The 23,501-nt window shown below is 45.6% G+C and overlaps 1 protein-coding gene across 2 annotated transcripts in view; it reads left to right on the top strand.

Annotated features, from left to right (window-relative positions):
• The window catches only part of bicdl1 (BICD family like cargo adaptor 1), a 30,062-nt gene extending 9,651 nt beyond the window's left edge, over positions 1–20,411 (top strand). The window contains exons 3-10 of one of the 2 annotated variants that reach the window (XM_042337582.1): positions 6,828–6,944; positions 8,385–8,393; positions 8,909–9,055; positions 11,784–11,963; positions 12,551–12,769; positions 14,046–14,176; positions 14,920–15,040; positions 19,662–20,411. In XM_042337582.1, the coding sequence (XP_042193516.1) occupies positions 6,828–6,944; positions 8,385–8,393; positions 8,909–9,055; positions 11,784–11,963; positions 12,551–12,769; positions 14,046–14,176; positions 14,920–15,040; positions 19,662–19,856 (1,119 nt within the window). In that variant the 3' untranslated portion in view covers positions 19,857–20,411. Of the gene's footprint in view, positions 1–6,827; positions 6,945–8,381; positions 8,394–8,908; positions 9,056–11,783; positions 11,964–12,550; positions 12,770–14,045; positions 14,177–14,919; positions 15,088–19,661 lie in introns of those variants that run through there. The other variant, XM_042337583.1, reaches the window with a different exon arrangement.
• Positions 20,412–23,501: the final 3,090 nt, after the last annotated feature.

Raw genomic sequence — 23,501 nt, 5'->3', positions numbered from 1 at the left:
GTGAGAGACCTGAGTTCAATTCCAGGCAGAGGGCGAAACCTTAGGCAAGTTTCCTTACTCCACACAGAGCCTAATAATAATCCCTCCAAAACTAAAAACAATAATAAATTGGTCATTTTCAATCTACGACTGTTTGTGGGACATTGCTGTGCGCAATTGGCTGCCGCGTTCGCCCACAAATATACAGTCAATTCACTTTACAGTGTGTTCTGTGAAGCGCTTTGGGACGTCCTCCCGACATGAAAAGCGCTATATCAAATGCAAGGATTATTAATCCCTTAAAAATAATAATTATAATAATTGGGTTACTTAATCCACGACTGTTTGTGGGACGCTGCTGTGCGCAATTGGCTGCTGAGTTTCATCCACAAAACATACAGTCAATTCACTTTACAGTACATTCTGTGAAGCGCTTTGAGACAGGCGCCTGGAAGACGTGATAACGTGCTTTATCAAGTGCAAGGATTATTACACAGCCCGCACGACTCAATAAGGACTATTGTCTTTGGAATAGGCATGAATCCCTCTGCATCTGTTGGTGAAGGGTGCAAATTCTAAAGGTTTCTGAAGCCTCCTGTAACGTTCTGGCTGTGAAAACAGTATCAATCCCGCAGTGAGTCATTGCTATGTTGATAGTTCAGACTTTAAACCCATCATGAGTAGTTTTCGCTCAAGCCTGTGATTTGTAACTGAACGTGACTCCCGGGATGGCAGTCTGGCAGGTTAGAGCAGTGTTTATGTTGCTTGAAGTGCTGTATTTGCTGAGATGGAATATATAAAAAGAAAGTAAAGTTAATCAAGGTCATCCTGTTGCTGTTGATTTTAATCCATTTGGAGACATTCTTTCCCCCACACCCTCTCCCCACCCCACCCCCGCAAACTATTTTACTCACTCGTTCGTACTTTACACGGCCTCTCCATTTGTAAAAGAAAACTATCATCACAAAGTGCATCACTTAACGAATCCTGCAAAAAAGACTTTTTTTAAAAAAATTTGCAATTCTTTCAGGATTTAATCCCAGGTGTTGCTACAGTAAACCTCATACCGGACGTATCCAGTTGGGACCGTACATTTAACATGATGTATGCAAAGTATGAGTTAAGTGAAACTTATAAATAATGGGAAATTCAATGGATCTTGGGCTAATATACGACTTAGGCGATTATACGATTTATACAGATCAGACTTACGTGAGTTTTACTATTACAGTTTCGAACTTCAGGAAAGGGAACAGACATTTTTAACAATATCTCTCTCTCTCCCAAACTGGTTCATTCCAAAGTCAGAGTTTACAGATTAATGCACTGTAAATAGGACTGAGAGGATGACTCTTTAACAGAAGCAGCACAGAACACGATGGGCCAAATGGCCTTATTCTACGCTGTGGATGTCTGTGGTTCTAGTCCTGAGCAAGTGACCGTTTGACTGATGTGACAATGTGACTGATATAACACTGACAGCATCGGGGACTGCATGAATTACTCCGTGAGGTTAGGCCACTTACCCGTTCTGTAAATTTCGTTGCAGTTAGAAGTTCTCTGCAGGTGGAGCCGAATTCATGATCTTTCTCCAATCGAGAAATAAAAATGCCAAATAAAATGGGACCAGAGAGGAGAGGAGGAAAAAAAAAAGTGCTAAGCCTCCTACATCTCTCTGGTTTCTAAATTCCTGCCAATTCCTTGTTTGCATGAAATCATTTTTTTTCTTGCTTAAATATATTATGGATTTTCCGCAGCATTTCACAGATAGCAACACAGGAGCATTTGCACTTGTCGTGTGGCAAGTTCCACTATGTTGTTGCCATAGAGCTGAGGGATCTTTACTCTGGTTCTAGACAGTGCTGTGTGTGATCTGGGCATACATTAGGCTGCCAGTGGATGCTCAAAACTGGAAACTGATTAACTTAAGGGCAAACAAAATCCCCAAACAAAACCCCCGCAATATTGTTTTCCGATATAAATGGTGAGCTTCGGTAATGGGATCATTTTGTCACTCTCTTGAGCTAATAATGTCCTTTTTTGTATATAGTTACCCAAATTTGTGGAGTCCTGTAGCTCAGTGGTTAGAGCACTCGCTTTGCAAGCGAGAGACCCGAGTTCAATTCCAGGCAGGTCAGGGCGAAACCTTGGGCAAGTTTCCTTACTCCAACCGCCTAATAATAATCCCTCCAAAAAACCCCAAACAATAATAAATTGGTCATATTCAATCTACGACTGTTTGTGGGACATTGCTGTGTGCAATTGGCTGCCGCGTTCGCCCACAAATATACAGTCAATTCACTTTACAGTGTGTTCTGTGAAGCACTTTGGGATGTCCTCCCGACGTGAAAAGCTCTCTATCAAATGCAAGGATTATTATTATTATTATTATTACACACAACATCCCAAATGTGAACAAGTCAGTGACCTGTTAGAGGTTAAAGCAACACAAAGTGGACCCTGGCCATTGATTAGCTTTGTTAATTATGGCATATTATTGACTGAAATGTTCAGTCAATGATCACACAAGATCCTTTTTCCACCTAAGATAACAGACGTCATGTGAATGCTTTTGTTGTCGTCTGTGCTGGCGCTCATTGTGTTGCTCATCTGCATTAAAACCCATCTGCCAATTCTTAACTCCTGCTTAATCCATGCTTCGGATTGAGATGTTAAACCGAGGCCAGGTCTGACTGTTCAGGTGGTTGTTAAAGATCCCACGGCGCTCTTTGAAAAGAGAAGGGAGTTTCTCCCGGTCTCCTGGCCAACAATCTCCCCAAAATAAAATTGACCAATCACTCTTTGCCTGTTTGTGGGACGTTGCTGTGCGCAAATGGGCTGCTGCGATCATCTTGATTCCAAGTCCCGATGTGGGGCTTGAACCCACAAACTTCTGACTCAGAGGTAAGAGTGCTCTCACTGTGCGAGGCTGAGTTAGCAGCATTGGATCAATCCAACATGCCCATGTACAAAAATTCATATGGCACCAGCTGAACATTTGAATACATCTTTCAGTACGTTGGCAAACATGGACTTGGGGTGGGTGGTGAACTGGCAGAGTGCCAAGGAGAAGACTGAGATTATGGTTTTGACATTGGGTGCAGGCTTCAAGCTGTCCCAGCATTGCTGGGAGGAATGTGGAAATAGAATCTCACAGATTGTTCCCATCAATTCAGTTGAAGGACTGATTTCTCTGTTGTGTCAGTTGCTAATTTTAATTCCTATTAAGTGTTCACGAAGCTAATTAGCCTTGCGTATGGTGGTGGCTGAGCTGTGCGCCTTTAACCAACTAACCTGCTCGGCTTAGCTATTTTCATCACCATTAATAAGACCTATATATCTTCCAGCAACCCAGAGGGACTTCTGTGAAGGCCTTGCACAGGGCTCTGTTACCCCACCCAACTTAGGGGACCTTGTGTTCCACCCTTGTTGTGTTCTATGAACACACAGGATGTGTATTATGCCCAAAACATCACAACACAATTCTGGTCACCTTTCCCCACCACACACTCCTCAACTGTTTTCTCCATCCCCACGCTGGGGCTCCCAGTCAGCCCTGTCAAGCGCTTTGAGGTATCCTCCCAACATGAAAGGGTTTTACAAATGTAACCCTCCCTCCTACTCTCCCTGCCCTCCATCCTCCCTGATCCCTACCCCCAGATCGGAGCCAAATCCCTGACTGTCCAGTGCCTTGGGATGTCCTCCAGCTGTGAAAGGCGCTATAGAAATGTTATATTTTGCATTTGGAAATTGTTGTTGACTTGTTGTGGTGTAATATCTTATCAAGATTGCTTAGAAAGGAATCACAATCATTGTAAAATTTGGACTTTGTCCAGTAACCAGCCGTGTCACGCAGACTGGTGAGGTCTTCGCTCTAACAATATATTGCCAGAGAGGAGATCCTGCAGGGTGATGGGAATTCTTACCATGTTCCTTACTGTATTGTATCAAAAATTATACCCTATTGCTACAATCCCAGGGTACTCCCATCCATTTATGTTGATCCAGACTGAAGGAAGTTCTGGATCAAGAAGACCCATTGGATCTCAGTTGAGAATAAGGCATGTATATCTCATGGGAGCTGGTGGTTATTTTTGAACCCTGACTCATGATTCTTCCAAATCCTCTTCCAAATACTGTACTGCAAAAAGAAGTGCTAGATGTGTGCTGTATTCATCCATGGTTTATAGATTGTCAACATAAGTTCCAAGGACTCCTGTCCACACAATGACGCCATGGAGTATGAAGGGTCCTGTAGCTTAGTGGTTAGAGCACTCGCCTCACAAGCGAGAGGACCTGCGTTCGATTCCCGGGCAGGGAGAAACATTGGGCATATTTCCTCACTTCACGTGCCTCTATTTACCCGGCTGTGGGTAGGAACCCAGTTGTTAGTCGATTAGTGGATTGCTTTTCTGGGGGTAATAATCCCTTCAAAAATAAACATTTTAAAAAAAATAAGAAGAATCTGGTCAATTAATCCATGACTGTTTGTGGGACGCTGCTGTGCTCAATTGGCTGCCGCGTTTCGTCCACAAAGCATGCAGTCTATTTACTTTATGGTATATTCTGCATTGAGACATCTAGAAGACGCTAAATCAATTGCAAGGATTATTGTTATTAGTCTTAAGAGCTATTTAACATTTCAGTAGCACATTTTCCAATTAGATTTCGTTGCATGATGCACCCTTTGTTAGGTATTGATATTTTGCTACTATTTCCTCCTTGGCTATCCATTGATCCCACAGTCCCCCCAACTTGCCCCCTCCCTTGCCTTGTTCAAGACCCATCTCAAGACCCTCCTCTTCAACCGTGCTTTCGATCACCCTCCTTCCCCCCCCCCCACCACCCCCCCACCTGCTCTCCACCCTCCCCAATCCTGACCCCCCAGCTCGGGTCCGAAACACTGACTGTCCAGCGCCTTGGGACATCCTCTCAACGTGAAAGGCACTATACAAATGTAATTTAGTTGTATTTTGTTGTTGTTGCAAAGTGGCTCATTCCGGGTCCCTTTCTACAATGTTGGTTTATTATGAATCTCCTGTTCTCTGGGTTGGGTTTTTGGAAGAGAGAGAATCTGTTTGTTTTTTTCTCGATGGAGATACCAGATTGTGTGGGTGCCAATGCCATGATTACAGGAGTTCTTGTGAGCGCAGGAGAAATCTGAACCATAGAAATGTAACCCCATTCATGAAAACTCCCCTCTGGCGACTGGTTCAATGATAAGCTTTTCTGTGTCCTAATTGTAGGTGGTTTTTGGAGTGGCCTTCACAGCTCCTCCCATATGTCCTGAATGTATCTTTAGAGTGAAACTACTGCCTTGGCCTGATTAGATCAGACAGACCTAAATTCTGAGCCACATGAAAACTACGGAAACGTGTAGAATCCTATTGGTTTGTGTTTTTTCAGCCAGACTTTGAAACTGCACCTTGCTTGTACAGCACATTCTCCTTGCTGCTACTTTGGACCAGCAGTGGATTGGAGTTCTGTAGCTCAGTGGTTACAGCACTCGCCTCGCAAGCGAGAGACCTGGTTTTAATTCCCGACAGGGCGAAATGTTGAGCAAGTTTCCTTGCACCACACGCCTGCTTAGCTAAGAGTAAGTAGGAACCTGGTTGTTAGTCGATTGGCGGATCGCTTTTCCGGAGGTAATAATTACTTCCAAAACAAAATTGGTCACTTCAATCAATGACTGTTTGTGGGACGCTGCTGTGTACAATTGGCCTGCCGTTTCGCTCACAAAATATACAATCAATTCACTTCACAGTAAATTCTGCGAAGCATTTTGAGACTTTCGAAGACGTGATAAGGCTTTATAATCAAATGCAAGGATTATTAGTGTTATTATAATTATTATTATTATCCAGAACCTTCAAAGTTGTCTTTATCTGTGGCAGATAGTCTTGTTAACTTACAGTGGGTCCAACAGAAACTATTGACAAAATGAATTGAGGTAGGAACTCAGCGCAACAACGACAACTTCAACAACAACTTGGATTTATACGCAGCCACAGAATTGCCCAAGTTAATGAGGTTTGTTTGAACGTCTTGGGTCCCACGACACTGAACCAGGACGGATTCTGCTCCAGAAAAGAAAACTTTAGAGAAAATACAAAAATCTGACAAAAAAAAGTAAACCTGTAATTAATTCTTGAATGAAAACTGCAATTATTGAGTAGTTTTTTTATATACACGTATACAGAAGTGATCAAAAAGTCTTGATACCATTTATTGTATTAATAATTATCATAATTTCTTTAAGACGTATTAGACATCGTAATGGCATCATGACTTGTTGGTCACCCTGTAGGTACGTATTTTTTCTTATGTCATCCTCTTTCTCCTTTTCCTATGTTCGCTTGCTGTGTTGTCCTTCTCAGTCCATTTGAGGCTGGTTCGCTCGGTCAGGCTCACAAGTCAATGTACTGAGTCTAACTTACCGTAGGCACGTGGTGAGGGGAGAAACACACCACCTCGCGTTCACTCCAGCTAGTTCTGCTGCTGGCATCTGCTGTTGCTGTAAGTCGAGACGGATTGAGGCTGGGCGAGTGTTGATGTGCATCCAGCTGATTCGGACATTGCTGACAGGAGGAGGAAAGTGCTGCAATGTGTCCAGCTGCTTTGACGGGCGAGGAAAGCTATTGAGATGTGTCCAGCTGGAGCAGAAAGCAAGCTGTTGCTGTTCTGGATATTCTTTGCAGATGTGATTGTTCAATTATGTGACGGGATTATAGAAAGCCAACCTGCAATACCCACTCTCCATGGGCATTGAGTCAAGTTGCACCCGAGCCTGGTTACGTTTGCTCAGTACTCAGTCCCACATCTTTTGTTTCCCTATGTTCTCCCCACAGGCCGCTGAGATCGAACAGCAACTGTCAATACAGGTCCACAATCTTCGTGACGAGTTCAGGGAGAAAAGCATCTCAGCAAACCAGCACATAGCACGATTGGAGAGCTTACAGGCTGAGGTGAGACCCCACTGGCGAACACACTTACTTTCCACGCTCAATGGAAAGGATAAGGTCGGATGGTGGTTTGTGCACCTGTGGCTGTTTTGACACCAAGTAGTGTCTTGTAGCTAATGGTTAGAGCACTCGCCTCGCAAGCCAGAGGACCCGGGATCGATTCCCAGGCGAGGCGAAACCTTAGGCAAGTTTCCGTATTCCACACGTCTCTGTTTACCTAACATTAAGTAGGAACCTGTTGTTAGTCGATTGGCGGATGGGGGAAATAATTCCTTTAAAAAATAATAATTTGGTCGCTCAATCCACGACTGGTTGTGGGACGCTGCTGTGTGCAATTGGCTGCCGCGTTTTGCCCACAAAATATCCAGTCAATTCACTTTACAGTACATTCTGTGAAGCGCTTTGAGAAGCCTCGAAAACGAGATAAGGCACTATATCAAATGCAAGGATTATTATTTATTTTTTGTAGCAAATTGCAGCCTTTTGCAGTTAAGCAGTGTGCGAGGGTGTGATGGGTGTGAGTGTGCAAGGCCTCTCTGATGGATTGAGATGCGGGCGTGAGTTTAAGTGTTCAAGATGAACGTGTGGGTGGGGACTGGTTTCATAGTTCAAGGCACTGTTCTGCGGTATGAATGGCATACCTCCTTATGCTGCATTGACTGACTGGCTTTGTGGTGCGCTGGGTGTGAGTGGAATTGAACATTTTTGTAGTATGACTCAGGTGTGAGTGTGAGTCAGACAGAGCTCTGGTAAAGACTGCATTTCCAAGTCTCATTGCAAAGGCAGGCTGGTCAGCTCACAACTGCTTCGGGTTACAGCAGCCAGGCTAGTAGCTTTGGCCCCTAGTTCAGCTCAGAGCAACATAAAAACATAGAAACAGGAGTAGGCTATTCAGACCATTGAGCCCCACCATGGCTGATCTGTACCTCAAGTCCAATTACCTACTGTTGCCCCACATCCCTTAATACATTGACCTAACAAATATCTAACCACCTCCGTCTTGAAAATGTGAATGGATCCAGCATCCACAGCCTTTTGGAGGGAGAGAATTCCAGAATCCCACTGCCCTTTGGATGAAAAACTGCCTCTTAATTTCACTCCTAAATGACCTGGCTCTAATTTTAAGATGATACCCCTCCACCTTGTTCTGGATTCCCCCCGCCCCACCACCAGAGGAAATAGTTTCTCTAACAATTAAAACTCACTAGTTTTAACCACCTTGATGGGGTGAGGGTTGCCCAGCAGATGCTTGCTTTGACCAGCACTGACGTTCATTACAAAGTAAATTATCTGCCTGCAGGATCAGAATTGCAAGCGATTTAAAAAAAAAAAAAAATTCTCTCTCTGATGTAAAAATAATTTTGGAATGGAATTTCTCATGACTGTTAATGTTCCCTCTTTTCCCGTTTCCTGTGTTGACTGTGGGGTGATGTGGAGCAGCAGGTTCTAGAAGTAAGTACTGAATAGTTTCTGTCTGACCCTTCAATGGCCACGAGTCATTCGAGCATTTCCGTAGCACTGCGAGACGTGAAGGGCGCTATCTAAATACAAGTTGTTGTTGTAAACTCCACGTCCCTTTGTCTTGGTTGTCCAAGTCGCAGTGTCCCACTTGGGTGCGGAAGACAGACAACCTTACAGTCCTGTGTGCACAGTAACCACAGCCCATTGCCCTGTTAACAAAGACCACTTGACCTGTGCTAAACTTGTGTGTTTCCCTGACATTTTGGTCATGTCTCATCAGGGTGGTGGGAACACAGAGGTTCTTACTCTGTTTCGCTCACCTCTCTCCCAGCTTTCGCTCTTCTTATCAGCGCTGTTCTCCTCTTTGTTTGCTGTGTTTTTTGTTTTGCTCCCCCTCTCCTGTGCGCTGCTTCTCTTTCCCCTCTCTTGAGCACTCCCTCCTTTTGTCTGTGTCCTTCGCTGCGTCGCGTTCCAAAAGCTAAACTATACCTATCTCCCGCTCGCAGATAAAGATGCTCACGGAACGAAAGCGTGAACTGGAGCGACGCATCAGCACCATGATCGAGGAGAATGAGATGTTACAGAGTACCATCGAGGACCTCCAAGACCGTGTGTTGTTGGCAGAGACACAGAGCCAAAACAAGGATCTACAGGTGGGCACAGATGGTATCTGCAACAGATTGCCTGTTCCTGGTGCATTGATATCATGCAATTCCAATAATCACAACAACAGCAACCTGCATTTATCTGGCGTCCTTCGCTCGGGGTGGCCTTTGATCAGAAAAAGACGTGGGGTGCAATAGCAGCAGGGTTTCTGTCCTCCAATAATTAAGAGATCAACTGCAAGCTATTGCAGTTTTAGCTGATTAGACTCCAGCAGTTACTCCAACGCACACTCTGGGCTCCCCCAAGCCTTGGCTCTTGCCAACCTGCGCCTAATACTTTCCGGAATTAGGTAAGCAGGATGCGTCACTCCAGGGAGAGGGAGAGAGAGAGAGAGAGAGAGTGCTCATTCCATTCCAACAATCTATCTCTGGAATCTCCATCCGTAGGTGGGATGCATGGAATTCTCAGTGGGTTTGGTTGCTCTTAAGCAACAGCGATGGGTCTCCTCACGTGTCAGACACCCGGCTGACCAACAAGAAAATGTGTAAGGCAGCAGCAAGGCTCAGACTTGGGTTGGAAAGACACATTGATTCAATTTTGAGTTGCGGAAAGTAGGTCTGTCAAAGGCAAGGGACAATGTACAGAAATCTGAATCGCAAACAGAGCTCAATATTGAAGTGTCTGGGGCTATAAGGTACTAAAAATAGCAAATATGATTACATAATGTGAGGTGCATCATTACGTAAAGTGAGTGGAGAATAAAAAAAAATCCTGGTTTTAACAAACATGAAATTATATCATCACAGTTTGAGGCACCGGTTGCCTTGGCAATTAAAATGCTGGAGTGATGCAAGTGAATCCACAGAATATAAACCCAAATAAGTGTTATTGACGCGCTATATAAAGCATCGCGGAGACCACACGTCGAGTTAAGGATGTGAGAAACCAGATGGCAGAATCATAGGCCATGATTATAAACAAGTTGCGTTTTAAGAAATAACTTCTGCGCACTTAAAACTGTCTGCTGGCGTAGCGACTGTCACTTCAGAAACATGATGACTCATTGGACGATGGGTGGGGGAAAGGGAATATAACAATAATAATCTTTGCATCTGATATAGCGCTTCATCATATCTTCGAGACGTCTCAAAGCGCTTCACAGGACATACTGTAAAGTGAATTGACTTTGTGGGTAAAACTCGGCAGCCAAATTGTGCACAGCAGTGTCCCACAAACAGTCGTGGATTGAGTGACCAAATTATTATTATTTATTTTGAAGGGATTATTACACCCAGAAAGCGATCCGCCAATCGACTGACAACCAAGTTCCTACTTACTGCTTGATAAACAGAGGCGTGTGGAGTAAGGAAACTTGCCCAGCGTTTCATCCCAACCGGGAATTGAACCCAGGTCCTCTTGCGAGAGAAGATACGGAGAATGTCAACAGTTATCAATTGGACTTCTCCGCTGGATTGGTGGGCCAAGGCACCACCTGAGGTAGCATTCATTCAGCAGTCTAAAAGGTGATGGGTTTAATTTCCGGTCTGAACTGAAGCCACCGCCTTCTTGGTCTGTTGAATGAACATTAGATTAGATGGTGCCTTCACACACCAATCCATTGACAAGTGGACTTAGTTCATATTGATTTACGGAGGGCAGCATTTGGGCTGCTACAATTGGATGTAAGAGCTGATTGGATTGGTTTTCACGTACTTGTGCGGGCACATTGGGACTGGGTATATGTGGTTGAACACAGATGTGTACATTTTGGTACAGGATGTTCCTCGATGTTGGAGTCCTCTAGCTAGGTGGTTAGAGCACTCGCCTCGCAAGCGAGAGACCTGGGTTCAATTCCTGGCAGGGCGAAACCTTGGGCAAGTTTCCTTACTCCTCTGTTTACCTAGCAGCAACTAAGAACCCAGTTGTTAGTCGATTGGATGATTGCTTTTCTGGGGGTAATAATTCCCTCAAAACAAAATCATGAATTGGTCACTCAATCCACGACTGTCTGTGTGCAATTGGCTGCTGTATTTTGCCAACAAAATATACAGTCAATTCACTTTACAGTATATTCTGTGAAGCACTTTGAGACGTCTCAACAATATGATCAGGCACTATATCAAATACAAGGATTATTATTATTATTGTAGGGATGCCTTTGTGAGTTGGTGGCACAGTGCCTGCATGAGCAGGTGAGCAATGTTGTCTGCAAGAGACTGAAATAATGTTTTCCGTTGCAACAGAAATACTGCGAAGCCGCACGATGCAATTAAAAAAATTACCCTTTCATTTTCAGTTCGATGCAAAGGACTTGCTAGCTGATTTAGCAATTGGGCGCATTTAATATAACTAGCTTTTGAATCCTTGCATTACGCCACAAAATATACATTCGATCCACTTTACAATATAGTTTGTGAAGCACTTTGAGATGTCTCAACGACATGATCAGGCACTATATTGAATGCAAGGATTATTATTATTACTATTGTTTGACATAGCGCTTTCATGACAGGAGGACATCTGAAAGTGCCTCACAGGATTCAGTGTAAAGTCCAGAGGACTATGTTTGTGAACACAGCAGCCAATTTGCACGAGGCAATGTCCCACGAACAGCCATGAAGATGATCAATTTGATCTGGGTGACTAGCAAAGGTGGATCTTGGGTTTGGTTTGATCTGGATGAGGTCCGATCCAGGTGAGATCAGGCCCCCGCTCCACTCTTGCCACATTGTAAGCAGCGATCGTTCCAACGCGCACTCTTCTCTGCTTTCACAGCTGCGCCAGAATCAACTGGAACTGCAGGAAATCCGTCTGTCTCATCGACAGCTTCAGGCCAAGGTTGACGAAATGAACGAGGAGATGAGTATGCAGAGCGTGAGCCCGACGAGTACGTCGCTGCTGTCTGAGATCGAGCAGAGCATGGAGGCCGAGGAACTGGAGCAGGAAAGGGAGCAGGTACACAGGCCAGCAATGGGGAACGACCTCACTCACTCGTGGAGACGTAACCCCCACTGGGCTCACGCTGTCATGTAATCGGTGAACACAGATGTACATATTCACAAGATGGGTTTAGGTGAAGAAGGCCCTTCATTCCATCTGATCTCATCCCTCCTGAACACTCGCCCTGCCGCCCGTTCTCTCTTCCCATCCCACCCCCGCCCCCTCAACAGCATTGAGCTGCTTTTTGAATGAGTCCATTGCCCTGGCCTCAACCACCCTTCCTGGCAACCTGTTCCAGTCATTGATTACCCTCAGGGTAAAAGACACTTGACTGATACTTGTGCAAACGGATGTAAACTTCACACTCTGATAACTCATTTGTACACTCAAGGTATATTTGTGTATTTGCACGTAAAAGTAATCACTGGCATTTCACGTCAAGAGCACAACTGAAAATGCTTCACAGGATTTAGCGTCCGGTGCAGTGACTGTGTAGGTGAACACATCAGCCAATTTCCACACAGTAATGTCCCACGAACAGTCATGAAGCGAGCGCTAAATCTTATTTATCGCCATGTATGTATTCCCGCCCCTCTCTGCAGCTCAGAATGGAAATGTGGGAAGCTTACTGCCAGGTGCGATCGCTCTGCTCGCACCTGAGGGGAAACGACATCACCGACTCCGCACTTTCCACCGACTCCTCCATGGACGATTCCTCAGACACTTCCTCCGCGAAGGACGTCCCCACTGGCAGCCTGCACACCGCAATGCACGAGCTCAAACGCTTGGTGCAGAATATTGTCGACGGCAACGAGTCTACGGTACGTGACCTCCCCCACCCCCACCCCACCCCTACCAATTGACTGCCCCGTTTTGCCCACAAAATATACAGTCGTAGACACAGTTCATATACCGTATGATGCGCTTTGAGACATGATGAGGCGCTATATCAAATGCAAGGCTTACTATTATTTTTTACCCCGCGCCAGTCTCTTAACACTTCAAACACAAACCGCACACAAACAACAGTGAAGATTCTCGCGAGAGCCTTGCACCCTCTCCTCGTCCAGCTCCACCGGCTCAAGGTCTTCGTCCTCACTTTTTAAGCCCTCTGGGATCTTTCCCCAACCTACCTCTGCGAGCTTCTGAAACCCTACCAACCTGCCCACTCCCTCCGCTCGGAAGGGAGCGATCAATAACATTTAGAGACCTGGACATCGTTAATGTATGGACCAAGAAAGAGCAATTGTTTTCGATGTGGATCAACGTAATGTTAGACCGTTTGCTGTGCGAGCAGCATAAAACGTGTGGGAAACATCCTACCCACTCCTCCTCCGTTTTCCTCTGCGTGAAAATCTCATCTCATCAAAGCTGATCTTGCAGCTCAGTAAGCTGACTCGGGCTGGTTATAACCGGAGATAGGAAACTGATTCCATAATAACTCGCTCCGTTGTAACATTGTGTTGCAATCGAAGCTCAGGAGCCCTGAGAGATTGGTTGGTTTTCTCACAAATTTACAGTCAATTTACTTTACAGTATATCCTGCGAAGCGCTTTGAGACATCTCGAAGACGTGATAAGGCGCTACATCAAATGCGAGGATTATTATTTTTAACACAATGACTGATTTGCGTTAGAATCCACCGTCTGTCTTGGGGCGTTGGGTGGCAGGGATTCTAACCACTCGACTCCTGTTAAGCTTGTAAGCCAAATCCCTAACGGCCAGGGTGGTCCTAGCTGGATAAGCAGGGGGAAGCTTGCCAGGCAGTGCTCTTGATGGTAAGCTATGCCGTTTATCCTAGTTAACCTGCAGCAGTTATCCCAACTCACACCCTGGAGCCCTCCCCCCCACCCCACAAGCCTTGACATTTATAATTCCTCTGGTCCAACAATCCTCCAGCTAAATTAGTCATTTACCTCAGGACAGTGGCAATTTTTGTCAAGTGCTGCTGTGTTTGCCTACAAATGCACAGTCACTACACTTGAGAACAATTCCCTGCAAAGCCCTTGGAAGATATTTCAACGTTACAGCTGCTGTATCAGACGCAAAGATTGTGTTTTTTTAAAAAAAGAATAAATGCTGCATTTCCGTTTATAGGTGGTGCTGCTGAGGGTTGAAATGACTGCGGTGAAAGAGGAACGAGACAAGTTAAAGGTGATGTCTGCAGAAAAGGAGCAAGATAAGCAGCTTCACAAGGCCATCAGCGACCGGGATGAAGCCATTGCAAAGTAAGTAACCTTTCTCCTGTAAGAGGAACCCTTTCAGCTCCTATTAACCCTGAAGTCAAAGCCCTAACGGGAAAGGTGATCCAGGCTGGGCAAGCAATAGGAAGTTTGCCAGGCAGTGCTTACCATGGCAAACTATGCAGTTTTAGCTGGTTAGACTTCAGCGGTTACCCCAAAGCAAACTCTGGGATCACCAACCCTTGGCTGTACCCAATATTCTCCTGAATTGGTTAAGTAGGGTGTATCCTTCCATGGAGAGAGAGAGAGAGAGAGAGAGAGAGAAAGTATTCCAGTCCAGGCACAGGAATTTCCATGTGTGAGTGACAAACCTGGAACTCTGTGTGACTTGGATACTCTTAAAGATGGAGCTGGGTTTCTGCATGTGTCAGACACTCAACCGACCAAGAAAAAAATCATCTTTCTGTGTGTCTGACTCGAGAAAACTGCCCTGAAATGTACACTTACACGATGCTGAGTGGAAGAAAATTGTCAGCGTTGTGTGTTACGAGATGACGGTCGTGTTTGGCAAATTCATCAAACAGATTTGCGGACTGAAGAAATAACACTGGGTGATAGGACCTCTGACTGCCAGTGTAACAAACTAGGTGGAGTCTGGGTTGGTGAGGTTCAGGTTAGATGTGGAGGATAGTGTTTCTGATGGAGAATCTAGGTGACTGTGGATCCCCTGTTCAGTGTGATGTGGTTTGGTCAGTGTGGTGACCAGTAACCTTCTGTTTCTGTTACAGGAAGAATGCACTGGAGATGGAACTGACCAAGTGTAAGATTGACATGATGTCACTGAACAGCCAGCTCCTAGACGCAATCCAGCAGAAGCTTAACCTCTCCCAGCAGCTGGAGGCCTGGCAGGTAGGTCACAGGGCTGCGGTCACTAAAACACACCTCAAGACCTAGCTCTTCAGCACTGCCCTCAGCTTTCCCCAGCTCCCAGTTTGCACCCCTTAATCCCATCCCTCCCTCCACACCCCCAGCTCAGGCTTCCAGTCACTCACTTATGTGAAGTCCTTTAAGATGTCATTCTGACATGAAAGGCGGTGTATGTAAATGTAAATTGTTCTTCAATGATCCCTATGCCATCTATATTATTGCTGCCATCAATGTCCTACAGTCATGGGCAATTGTTGGCCTGGAGAAACTCGGTTAATTTAACGTCTCATCCCAGGGACACCACCTCCGACAATTGTGCCATAACAGAGTTTGAATGGCTGTAGCTTGGGTTTCGTGCAACTTCTAACAGCCACAAGAAAGATACCAATATTGATACTATATCAACGTCAAGACACAAGATAAGCCCAAGTCCACAGATATACAGTATCCAATTATGTTCATCTGGTTAAAAATGCTGATGATGCAATCCTCGATCTTGTTTTGGATCCAGCGATAAGAGGCTTAAACAGAGAGTTACGTTGTGCTCGTGTAATGGAGCTCAGCAAATATCCCATTGTAAGTGATTTCCCTGTCACCACACATGTTTTTTTTTTCTGTACGGCCAGCAGGTTAGTGATAAAGTCCCCCTCACCTCACAATGGCTGGCTTACTTACCTTCACCCAGTGGGACGTCTTTTTGGAATTATTCTGAATGTATCTCAACATAGTATTTTCATACCACAGGAGCCGTTCAACTGATTATTTTATAATGGGCTGCAATATCGGTGACTAGTAGCAATATTGAGGGTTACCCAGAGATAACCCATTGGTTAGAAGTAACGTGGAATAACTAATGTAACTTGTGGCCTTTGGTCACTCTGCCCTTCCTGTTGAGAACTCTCCCTTTGCCTTCATCCTTTCCCTGTCTTGAAAACCCAACTAAATATCTCTTCTTACTCCATGCCTTTTGTCAACACCCTTAAGTAAACGCCTCTATTCCCTGCTTAGTCCTCCTTGTTGTTCCAGCGAAAACCTTTTGAGACATTCATCCTCAATGAAAGGTGCTGCAGAAATGCCAGTTGTTGTACATTTGACCTGTTCCTGGTACCTCTCTGCTGCCACCCTTCAGCCATAGTCACAGACTAAACCATCATGATGAACAGTCAAAGGGTAGGATTTATTTTAAACGATTGGAAACCACCACAAATCGCCCAATGAATTACAGGAGTTCTTAAATCGGGCAGCAAGATTCTGTAGAGTGAAGGGAACGTAAAAAGAAATGGGGAATGGTTTAGGAGATTATAAATTAAGAAAGTAATTAATATAGAAACTGGAATAGGCCATTCAGCCCCTTGAGCCTGTTCCATCATTCTATAAGATCATGGCTGATCTGTACCTCAACTCCAATTACCCGCCCTTGTCCCGTATCCCTTAATACCCTGACCTAACAAATATCTATCCACCTCAGCCTTGAAGATTAAACTCCCTTAAAGTTTAAACCAATTGAATTGTGTTTGTTTGATCAGTGGAACACTTGGTTTGATTTTAGTGGATTTTTTGTGGAGAGCGATATGATTTCATTGTCTCAGGTCCAGATTAAGCTTGTTATCCCTGTAATGTGCAGCTGCTCAGGTTACCATTGGGCCCTCCTCAGCCTCAGCACAGAACTCCTTTCACTCTGGCACCCATTGGCCTCACTCTCCTCGTCATTGAAACCTCGCTCAATCGTAGTCCATGCAGTACGATGATTCAACGGGTGCGCCTTGTGGGTTCACAATATAATATAATAATAATCCTTACATCTGGTGTAAGCGCCTTTTATGTGGGGAAGACGTCTCCAAGTGCTTTGCGGTATTTCCTCTAAAGTCCGGTGCTTGTGTGTGTTTTGTGGGCAAACGATCCCGTCCTCTTACGGGAAGAGACATGAATGACTTGGATGTTGGCTTGGGTGTCAGGTGAGTATTGTGTGTGTTCCAGTGGTCGGGTGGGTGAGTGTGTGGGTGGGAGGGAAGGAACCATTCACAGTCGATACTTCCCTAACTAACTGACTAACACGGTGAAACGTGCGCTTTCATTCTGCCCAAAAGTTGGGACTTTTGAGAAAAGTCGTCAAACCGGAATAAAATGCTGGTGTTTTCGTTGCTTCAGAGCCTGTGTTTTTCTTCCTTCTCTTTTTTTTATCTCCTGCTGCAGTTTGCTTCCTCAGGGCTTTTCACTATTTGGCTCCTCTGGTTTCTCATCTAGTGGCCTTTGCCAGCTACTGTTCAAGCAGACTGTTCTAAGCCCCCTCCTACCTCTGAGGTGAGCTTTCATTTTGACATCGTCAGCCCATCTCAGCCCATCCACTTTATCATCATCCCCACTCTCCACGTTCCATCTTTTTTTGTTCCTTCTTTGGCTGCTGTCGGTCTCCAGCTTTTATTTTTCTGGTGAAGGAATAGTCCGGGTTAACCGTTCCCCCTCACCGCCCCTACACCGCCCTGCGCCCATTCTCCTCCACAAGTCATTTATTAATCGTGCTCCATTCCCGAGAGATTCTGGTATTACTCCCAGAGCTCTGAAGGAGCCACGCCAAGCAGCCAGTTACAGAGACACGTGCAGTACAGTATGTGGGCATCCAGACATCCCACGTCACTGCAGTTGCCAATTTTCAGCCTTAAAATGGTCGCAGTCGGAAAGCGCACCGTCGAGTGGTTTTGCTGTCAGTGCCTCAAGGGCTTAAGTTATCCAGAGCATCACGTCAATCAGTCCCACTGGAAGTCCAATCCTGTTTAGTGAACAGATCTGTGTTCAGAGCAATGCGCACACCAAATCCTGTGGTGTAAGACCCTCCATACAGTGGCTGGCCCAAATTGCAGCCAGTCCTTTTTGCAAAGTATCGCACACAGTTGGGTTTGCATCCAGGATTGCACGCAGAATTTTTCCACCTCTGTTTGACCCAGATTTTACACTCTGGTCAGAATGTATCTAAGTTGGTGGGGAGGTGGGAGGGGGGAGAGAGTCTTTCACCATCCAAGGACGTTGCTTGCAATGCAGAGTATGAGCATGTCCCAGTTGCTGTCTCTGTTAATTCCTGTCAACTCTGGCGTTAAGTTCTCGGAACTTTTGTTTCGTTGGCCATTCCAGACTCGCAGCTGAAAAAAACAAAAAACTTTTTTTTTAAAAATATAAAAAAAGGTCTGAAAATTGCAACCAGCATCGATATTTGTTTGCAATTCCAGCACTTCTGGAACTGAGGCAACTGACAATGAGACTCCAGCGGGAGAGCTTGCCATGTATCACAAGGTTTTTTTTTACTGAGGAGAATCGAGAGGAATTTGCTTTGGATTAATTTTGCTGTCCCTGTAAAGTCACTTGAAAGTAACGCTGCTCAGGCCACCATTGGCTTTCCTCTAACTCAAGCAATATAGGGAAGAAATAGCTTACTATGTGCCTCAAACCTATGATCTCCTTTCCCTCCTATGCCTGTTGGCTTGTCTGTTCCTCTCCTCACCGCTGACCACACTGCCAACCATCCTCCCCTCCCTTCACCATTGACTCTCTGCCTCAACACTAATTCACTTTCCCCATCAGCAGCAAATGTAGCATCTCTCTTGTGTGTCTGCATGTAGCACCGTAAATGTGTAACCTTTAACCATGTTTGATGCCCGAGGTCTCAGCCTGTGAGACTATTATGCCTCAAGATAATAATAATAATAATACTACTAATAATTAATTATCCTTGCATTTGATATAGTGCCTATCATGTCGTTGGGACGTCTCAAAGCGCTTCACAGAATGTCCTCTAATGTTAATTGACTATATTTTGTGGACAAAACATGGCAGCCAATTACGCACAGCAGTGTCCCACAAAGCAGTCAGGGATTGACTGAGCAAATTATTATTATTGTTTTTTTTTGGAAGAGACTATTATCCCGAAAAGCGATCCGCCAATCGACTAACAACACTGGGTTCCTACTTACTGCTGGGTAAACAGAGGCGTGCGGTGTAAGGAAACTAGCCTAATCTTTTGCCCTGCCCGGGAATCGAACCCAGCTCCTCTCGCTTGCTCTAACTACTAAACCACAGGACTCCACAGACCTGTAGAATCAAATTAAGAATTGTGGAAAACTATTAAACTCAGCCTTAAGTTTGGACGCTGGTGCTTTTCAAGACCTGTGGAAAAAAAAAACAGTTTCCGACTGAATTTAAGAATTTTCCACGGTTCCACGGCATCTTTAAATGTAGTGGAAAATGGTCTTGTGAACATTTAAAAGGGTGGAATTTGGGAGGCATTTTTGCTTTTGATTCTGTTCCCAATAAGCCTGAACATTGTACGTGACAAGTGGAGCTCTCTCCCTCAATCCCTCCGTCTCGCCCCCTTCTTCCCTTCTTTTAGATCATGACTGAAGACTTTCCTCTTTGACCGTGCTTATGGTCACCTCCTCCCTCCCTCCCTCCCCCCAGTTTGGCGTCAGGCAACACCGCTGTTAAGCGCTCCGAGACGCTGCCCCGCGTGAAAGGCGCTGTGCAAATGCAAATTGTTGTCGTTGCGGTGTGAGCTTGTGACCAGCGCTCACTCCCATCTTTTTTCCCTCCACATCTTCTTTCCCTTGTGCCGCAGGATGACATGCACAGGGTCATTGACCAGCAGCTAATGGACAAACACCAGAGGGAGTGTCGGCCACCGGCAAAAGCCAACAGGAACGGCTACAGCACCAGGCGCAAAGCCGGCTCCTGGGTGAGACCGGACCGCAAGCGGGAGGACGTCGTTGGGGCGGAAGGGAAACGCCTCTTCTCGTTCTTCAAGAAGAATTAATTTTCTTTGCGTCACCAATAAAAGGGAGGAGGGAGGGGGGAGGCCACCGACTGACTGACCGACCGACAGGCCAGCCGACCGGCATGGAATCGGGGGAGGACTTTAAGAGATTCTGTGCGTAATGTGAGTTTGAAACGATTTAGAAAGGAAGCCCGAGGCTCAAATAATGCTCCAGTCGGCTTGACGTCACGGCACGTGTGGTCATTTTAAATGGGAATTCCTCAGGCGATCTCAGTCCAGCAGAATTATTCCAGCACCACAGTTCCTTGCGGGTGGCAGGACTATAACGATCTCTAATGTACAAGGTCTCTCTCTCTATCTCACTCTTCAACCCCCCCCCTCCAACCCAACCCATCCCCCCAATTCAAGTTCGGAGAGATCGCTGGTAAATGAGGAGTGAAGGCGTTGGCACAGTGGCACAAGCCGGGATTTAACTGGGCAATGCCACCCGCTGTTATAAAAGGCTGATCTGCGCACCCAGCACTGGGAGGGGAAGATGCCCGAGCGCTTTGCCAGTTTAAGGTTCTCGTAAAGCCCAGGGGGTGGGGTGGGGGGGGGCGTTCAAAAGAAAACCAAAAAGTTTAATTTTTTTTAAACCGAGAGAAAAACATGAAGGAGAAAAAGAGAGAAGGGAGGGTGCAATCGACGAGTGATTGTCAGATCTCTCTATGCGCAGTCGGTAAAGTATTGAGTGTTTACGCAGTGTTACGCAGCCTGTTACGGTGCCACACTGTGAAGAGTCTTAAAGGGCAAAGCGCAGCTCAACACAAGCAGCGCAACGGAGGACAGGAGAGGTGTGGGATGATGTGATACTGTGCAATGTCTGACAGCAGAGGGTAAAGCAGGTCAGTGCAATGTAGGGAGAGAGAGTGAGCACCTGTTCCGCACAGTGAGTGCACTGTATGCCTTTAAAGTGTTGACCAGTGAGAAGTACTGCGCTGTTTGGCTGTGCGCGCGTGCCTGTGCGCGCGTGCGCAGTGAGTGTACAATATATGGTGCAGTATTCCTTATCGTATACAATACTCCTGCACTCAGTGACATAGCAGAGTGTGTACAGAGCTCCCTTCGTATGTGTGCGTGTTGTGTGTGCGTGTGTGTGTGTGTGCGCGCGGTACCTCATCATGTTTGAGACAGGATGTTGCGGGCCTGCGCGCCTGTTTTGTTTTTAAATGGCACGTAGTGAGTTGTGTGGATGGACACATCGCTTGCCCTGAGCAGGAGTGCGACTGTCTACCGTGTGAAACGATGCACCAGGTGCAATTTCCATCGGTGGGGATGGCGCGAAGCCTGTAAAAAGAATTTTGCGCCACAGTCGCACACATTTGTGCATCGGGCACATTTTCCGTACGGTCATTGGTGTTGATCCTTACGCAGTACTGGGGTTCGCTACTGCACCGTGTGTCAGTGTTGTAAAGCGGGAATAGTTGTCCATCCATGGTTCTCTGATGAACCTGTAAAGCGCGCTGCTGAATCAGTGTGCAACCTGCCTGCACAGTACAGTACACAAAAGTACATGGTGTCCGTGCAACATGATGTAGGACAGTTCACTGTGAGCCTGTGCCATGGTGTGATATGATAGGATATCGCACACAGAGTTCTGTGGCCATTGTGCATCAGGTCTTTGCCCATTGTTCTGACACAGAATATTGCACTTTTTGTCTTTACAGGACAGTGTGCTAATGCGCAGTGTGATATGAGTCATTTGGGGAAAGTGTGCAAACAATATAGGGAAGAAATAGCTTACTATGTGCCTCAAACCTATAATAGTAAGGAATAGATTGCCGCATGCTTGCACATTATAATGTGGGACTTGAGCACTGTGTATGTGTAGAGTATGGTGTGGGTTCCGCTCTGTGAGCTTGGCGGTTTACTGTGGGATAATCCGCTGTGTCCAGTTTGAAATTGTTTGTGTGCCTGTGAAGTGGCGTGTGAAGTGTGTGCATTGTGTGCCGGTGCTGCTGTTTAGTGTTGGCTAACGCCCCCCAAATCAGCTACGTTTTGTGAGGCAATTGACCCTGTACGTCCAGTCCAGTAGTGGACGGGGCCGTGAGTTACTGTGTGCCTCAACATCCATTTGTCGTATGGTCAGTTTCTGCACTCTGTGTCTGCGCACCGTAATATACCATCATGCTCTGTATTTCTCGATGAAATGTGACATACTGTAGTTTGCAGGAGAGTGTAGAGCAGCGTGTGTTGTATGTAATGGCATGGGATGGAGTGTGTATGCGCGCTGTGTGTGCGTGCGTGTGTGTGTGTGTGTGCGCACATATGTGTGCCTCAGTTATTCAAACTGAAAGTGCACCAAATGCAGTGTGGTGTGTGAGACACTAAGGTTTTGTACCATGTACAATATTGTGCTTTATAGACCGTCATCGCCTATGTACAATGTGGTTGTGGATAGTGTGCCCAATGCAGTGTACTATTCTGGCATCTGTACAGTGCTCATACAGCATAGCATAGCAATCGTAAATGTATCATTGGGTACCGAGTGTGAGTTGGTTTGCCTGCGCAGGACTGGTGTGGGTTGGGTCTTGTTTGCTTTATAATGAAGCGTGGGCTATTGCACAGTGTACAGTACAGTGCGGCAATATTTACCGTGTGCCTGTATAGTGAAGGATGGGAGAGTTCGCCGTCTCCTGTGTCATAGTGTTGGAGAGTGGATGAGGCCCCTGAACAGCGTAGAATAAAACGGTGCATTATTTCTGTGCGCGGAATAGATAGCGTACAGTACAGTGTTAATAAAGTGTACAGGTGCCAGGTGCTTTCACAGAACAATTTGGATAATGTTTCACATGCCTGAATAGTGTGATCGCACTATGAATAATCTAGCATGGAGTACTGCTCTAAGCCGACACACAATACAGAGTAACTACAGTATATAAGGTGGCGTTCGATTGTGGAACAGACATGGTAATGTCTCATATGCTGACTTGTCTGATATTGTGGACCGGCTGATTAAATTGATATGTTTACCACAATGAGACGGGTTTAGGTTCGAGTGTAAACTCAGGTCACTGCATTCCGTACTCTCACAGAAAGTGCCAACATATCCTCGTCTTTGCCTGTGACAGGGGTTCAAATGTGCTGAGGAACATTCACCCTGTGCAGCTCGCCTTGAGCTCAAAGCATAAATCGTTTGGGGAATTTGTGCAGGGGAGAATATGAGTATTGAGCTTGACCCAATCCATCGCTTTCAATGGAGATTCCCTGAAACTCAAGTACCAGAGAGAGAAATGGACACATACACGCGTGTCTAAGGACAAAAGTGGTCCACAGTTTTCGTAAACTAAATTGGGAAAGAATTGGACCACTTTTCACAAAACAGTAAACCTCACACAAGTCGTAGCAGTTGGGACCATACTTTTAATAAGACTTACGCAAAGTACAAGTTATATCAAACTGGCTTAGAATGATAAACTCTTGGAAAGGGACTTGGGCAGATGTGTGACTTGGGCAATTATACGATTTATACAGATTCAGACTTATGCAAGGTTTACTGTATTAGAATGAAGCCAAAGTGCTATTGATGACTGAGTGTCGTCCTAAGCAGACGTTGAGTTGTTGAGTCTCTGTTTCAGAGGATGACATCTGAAGCTCCAGTTTGAGGGCTTTGAGCCATTTATTCTGCTTGCCAACACTGACTGG

This window comes from Callorhinchus milii, unplaced genomic scaffold (genome assembly GCF_018977255.1).
Source record: "Callorhinchus milii isolate IMCB2004 unplaced genomic scaffold, IMCB_Cmil_1.0 Scaffold8, whole genome shotgun sequence".
NCBI classification, from domain to species: domain Eukaryota; kingdom Metazoa; phylum Chordata; class Chondrichthyes; order Chimaeriformes; family Callorhinchidae; genus Callorhinchus; species Callorhinchus milii.
Note: the sequence above shows the minus strand (reverse complement) of the source record. Positions and strands in the feature narration are given on the sequence as shown.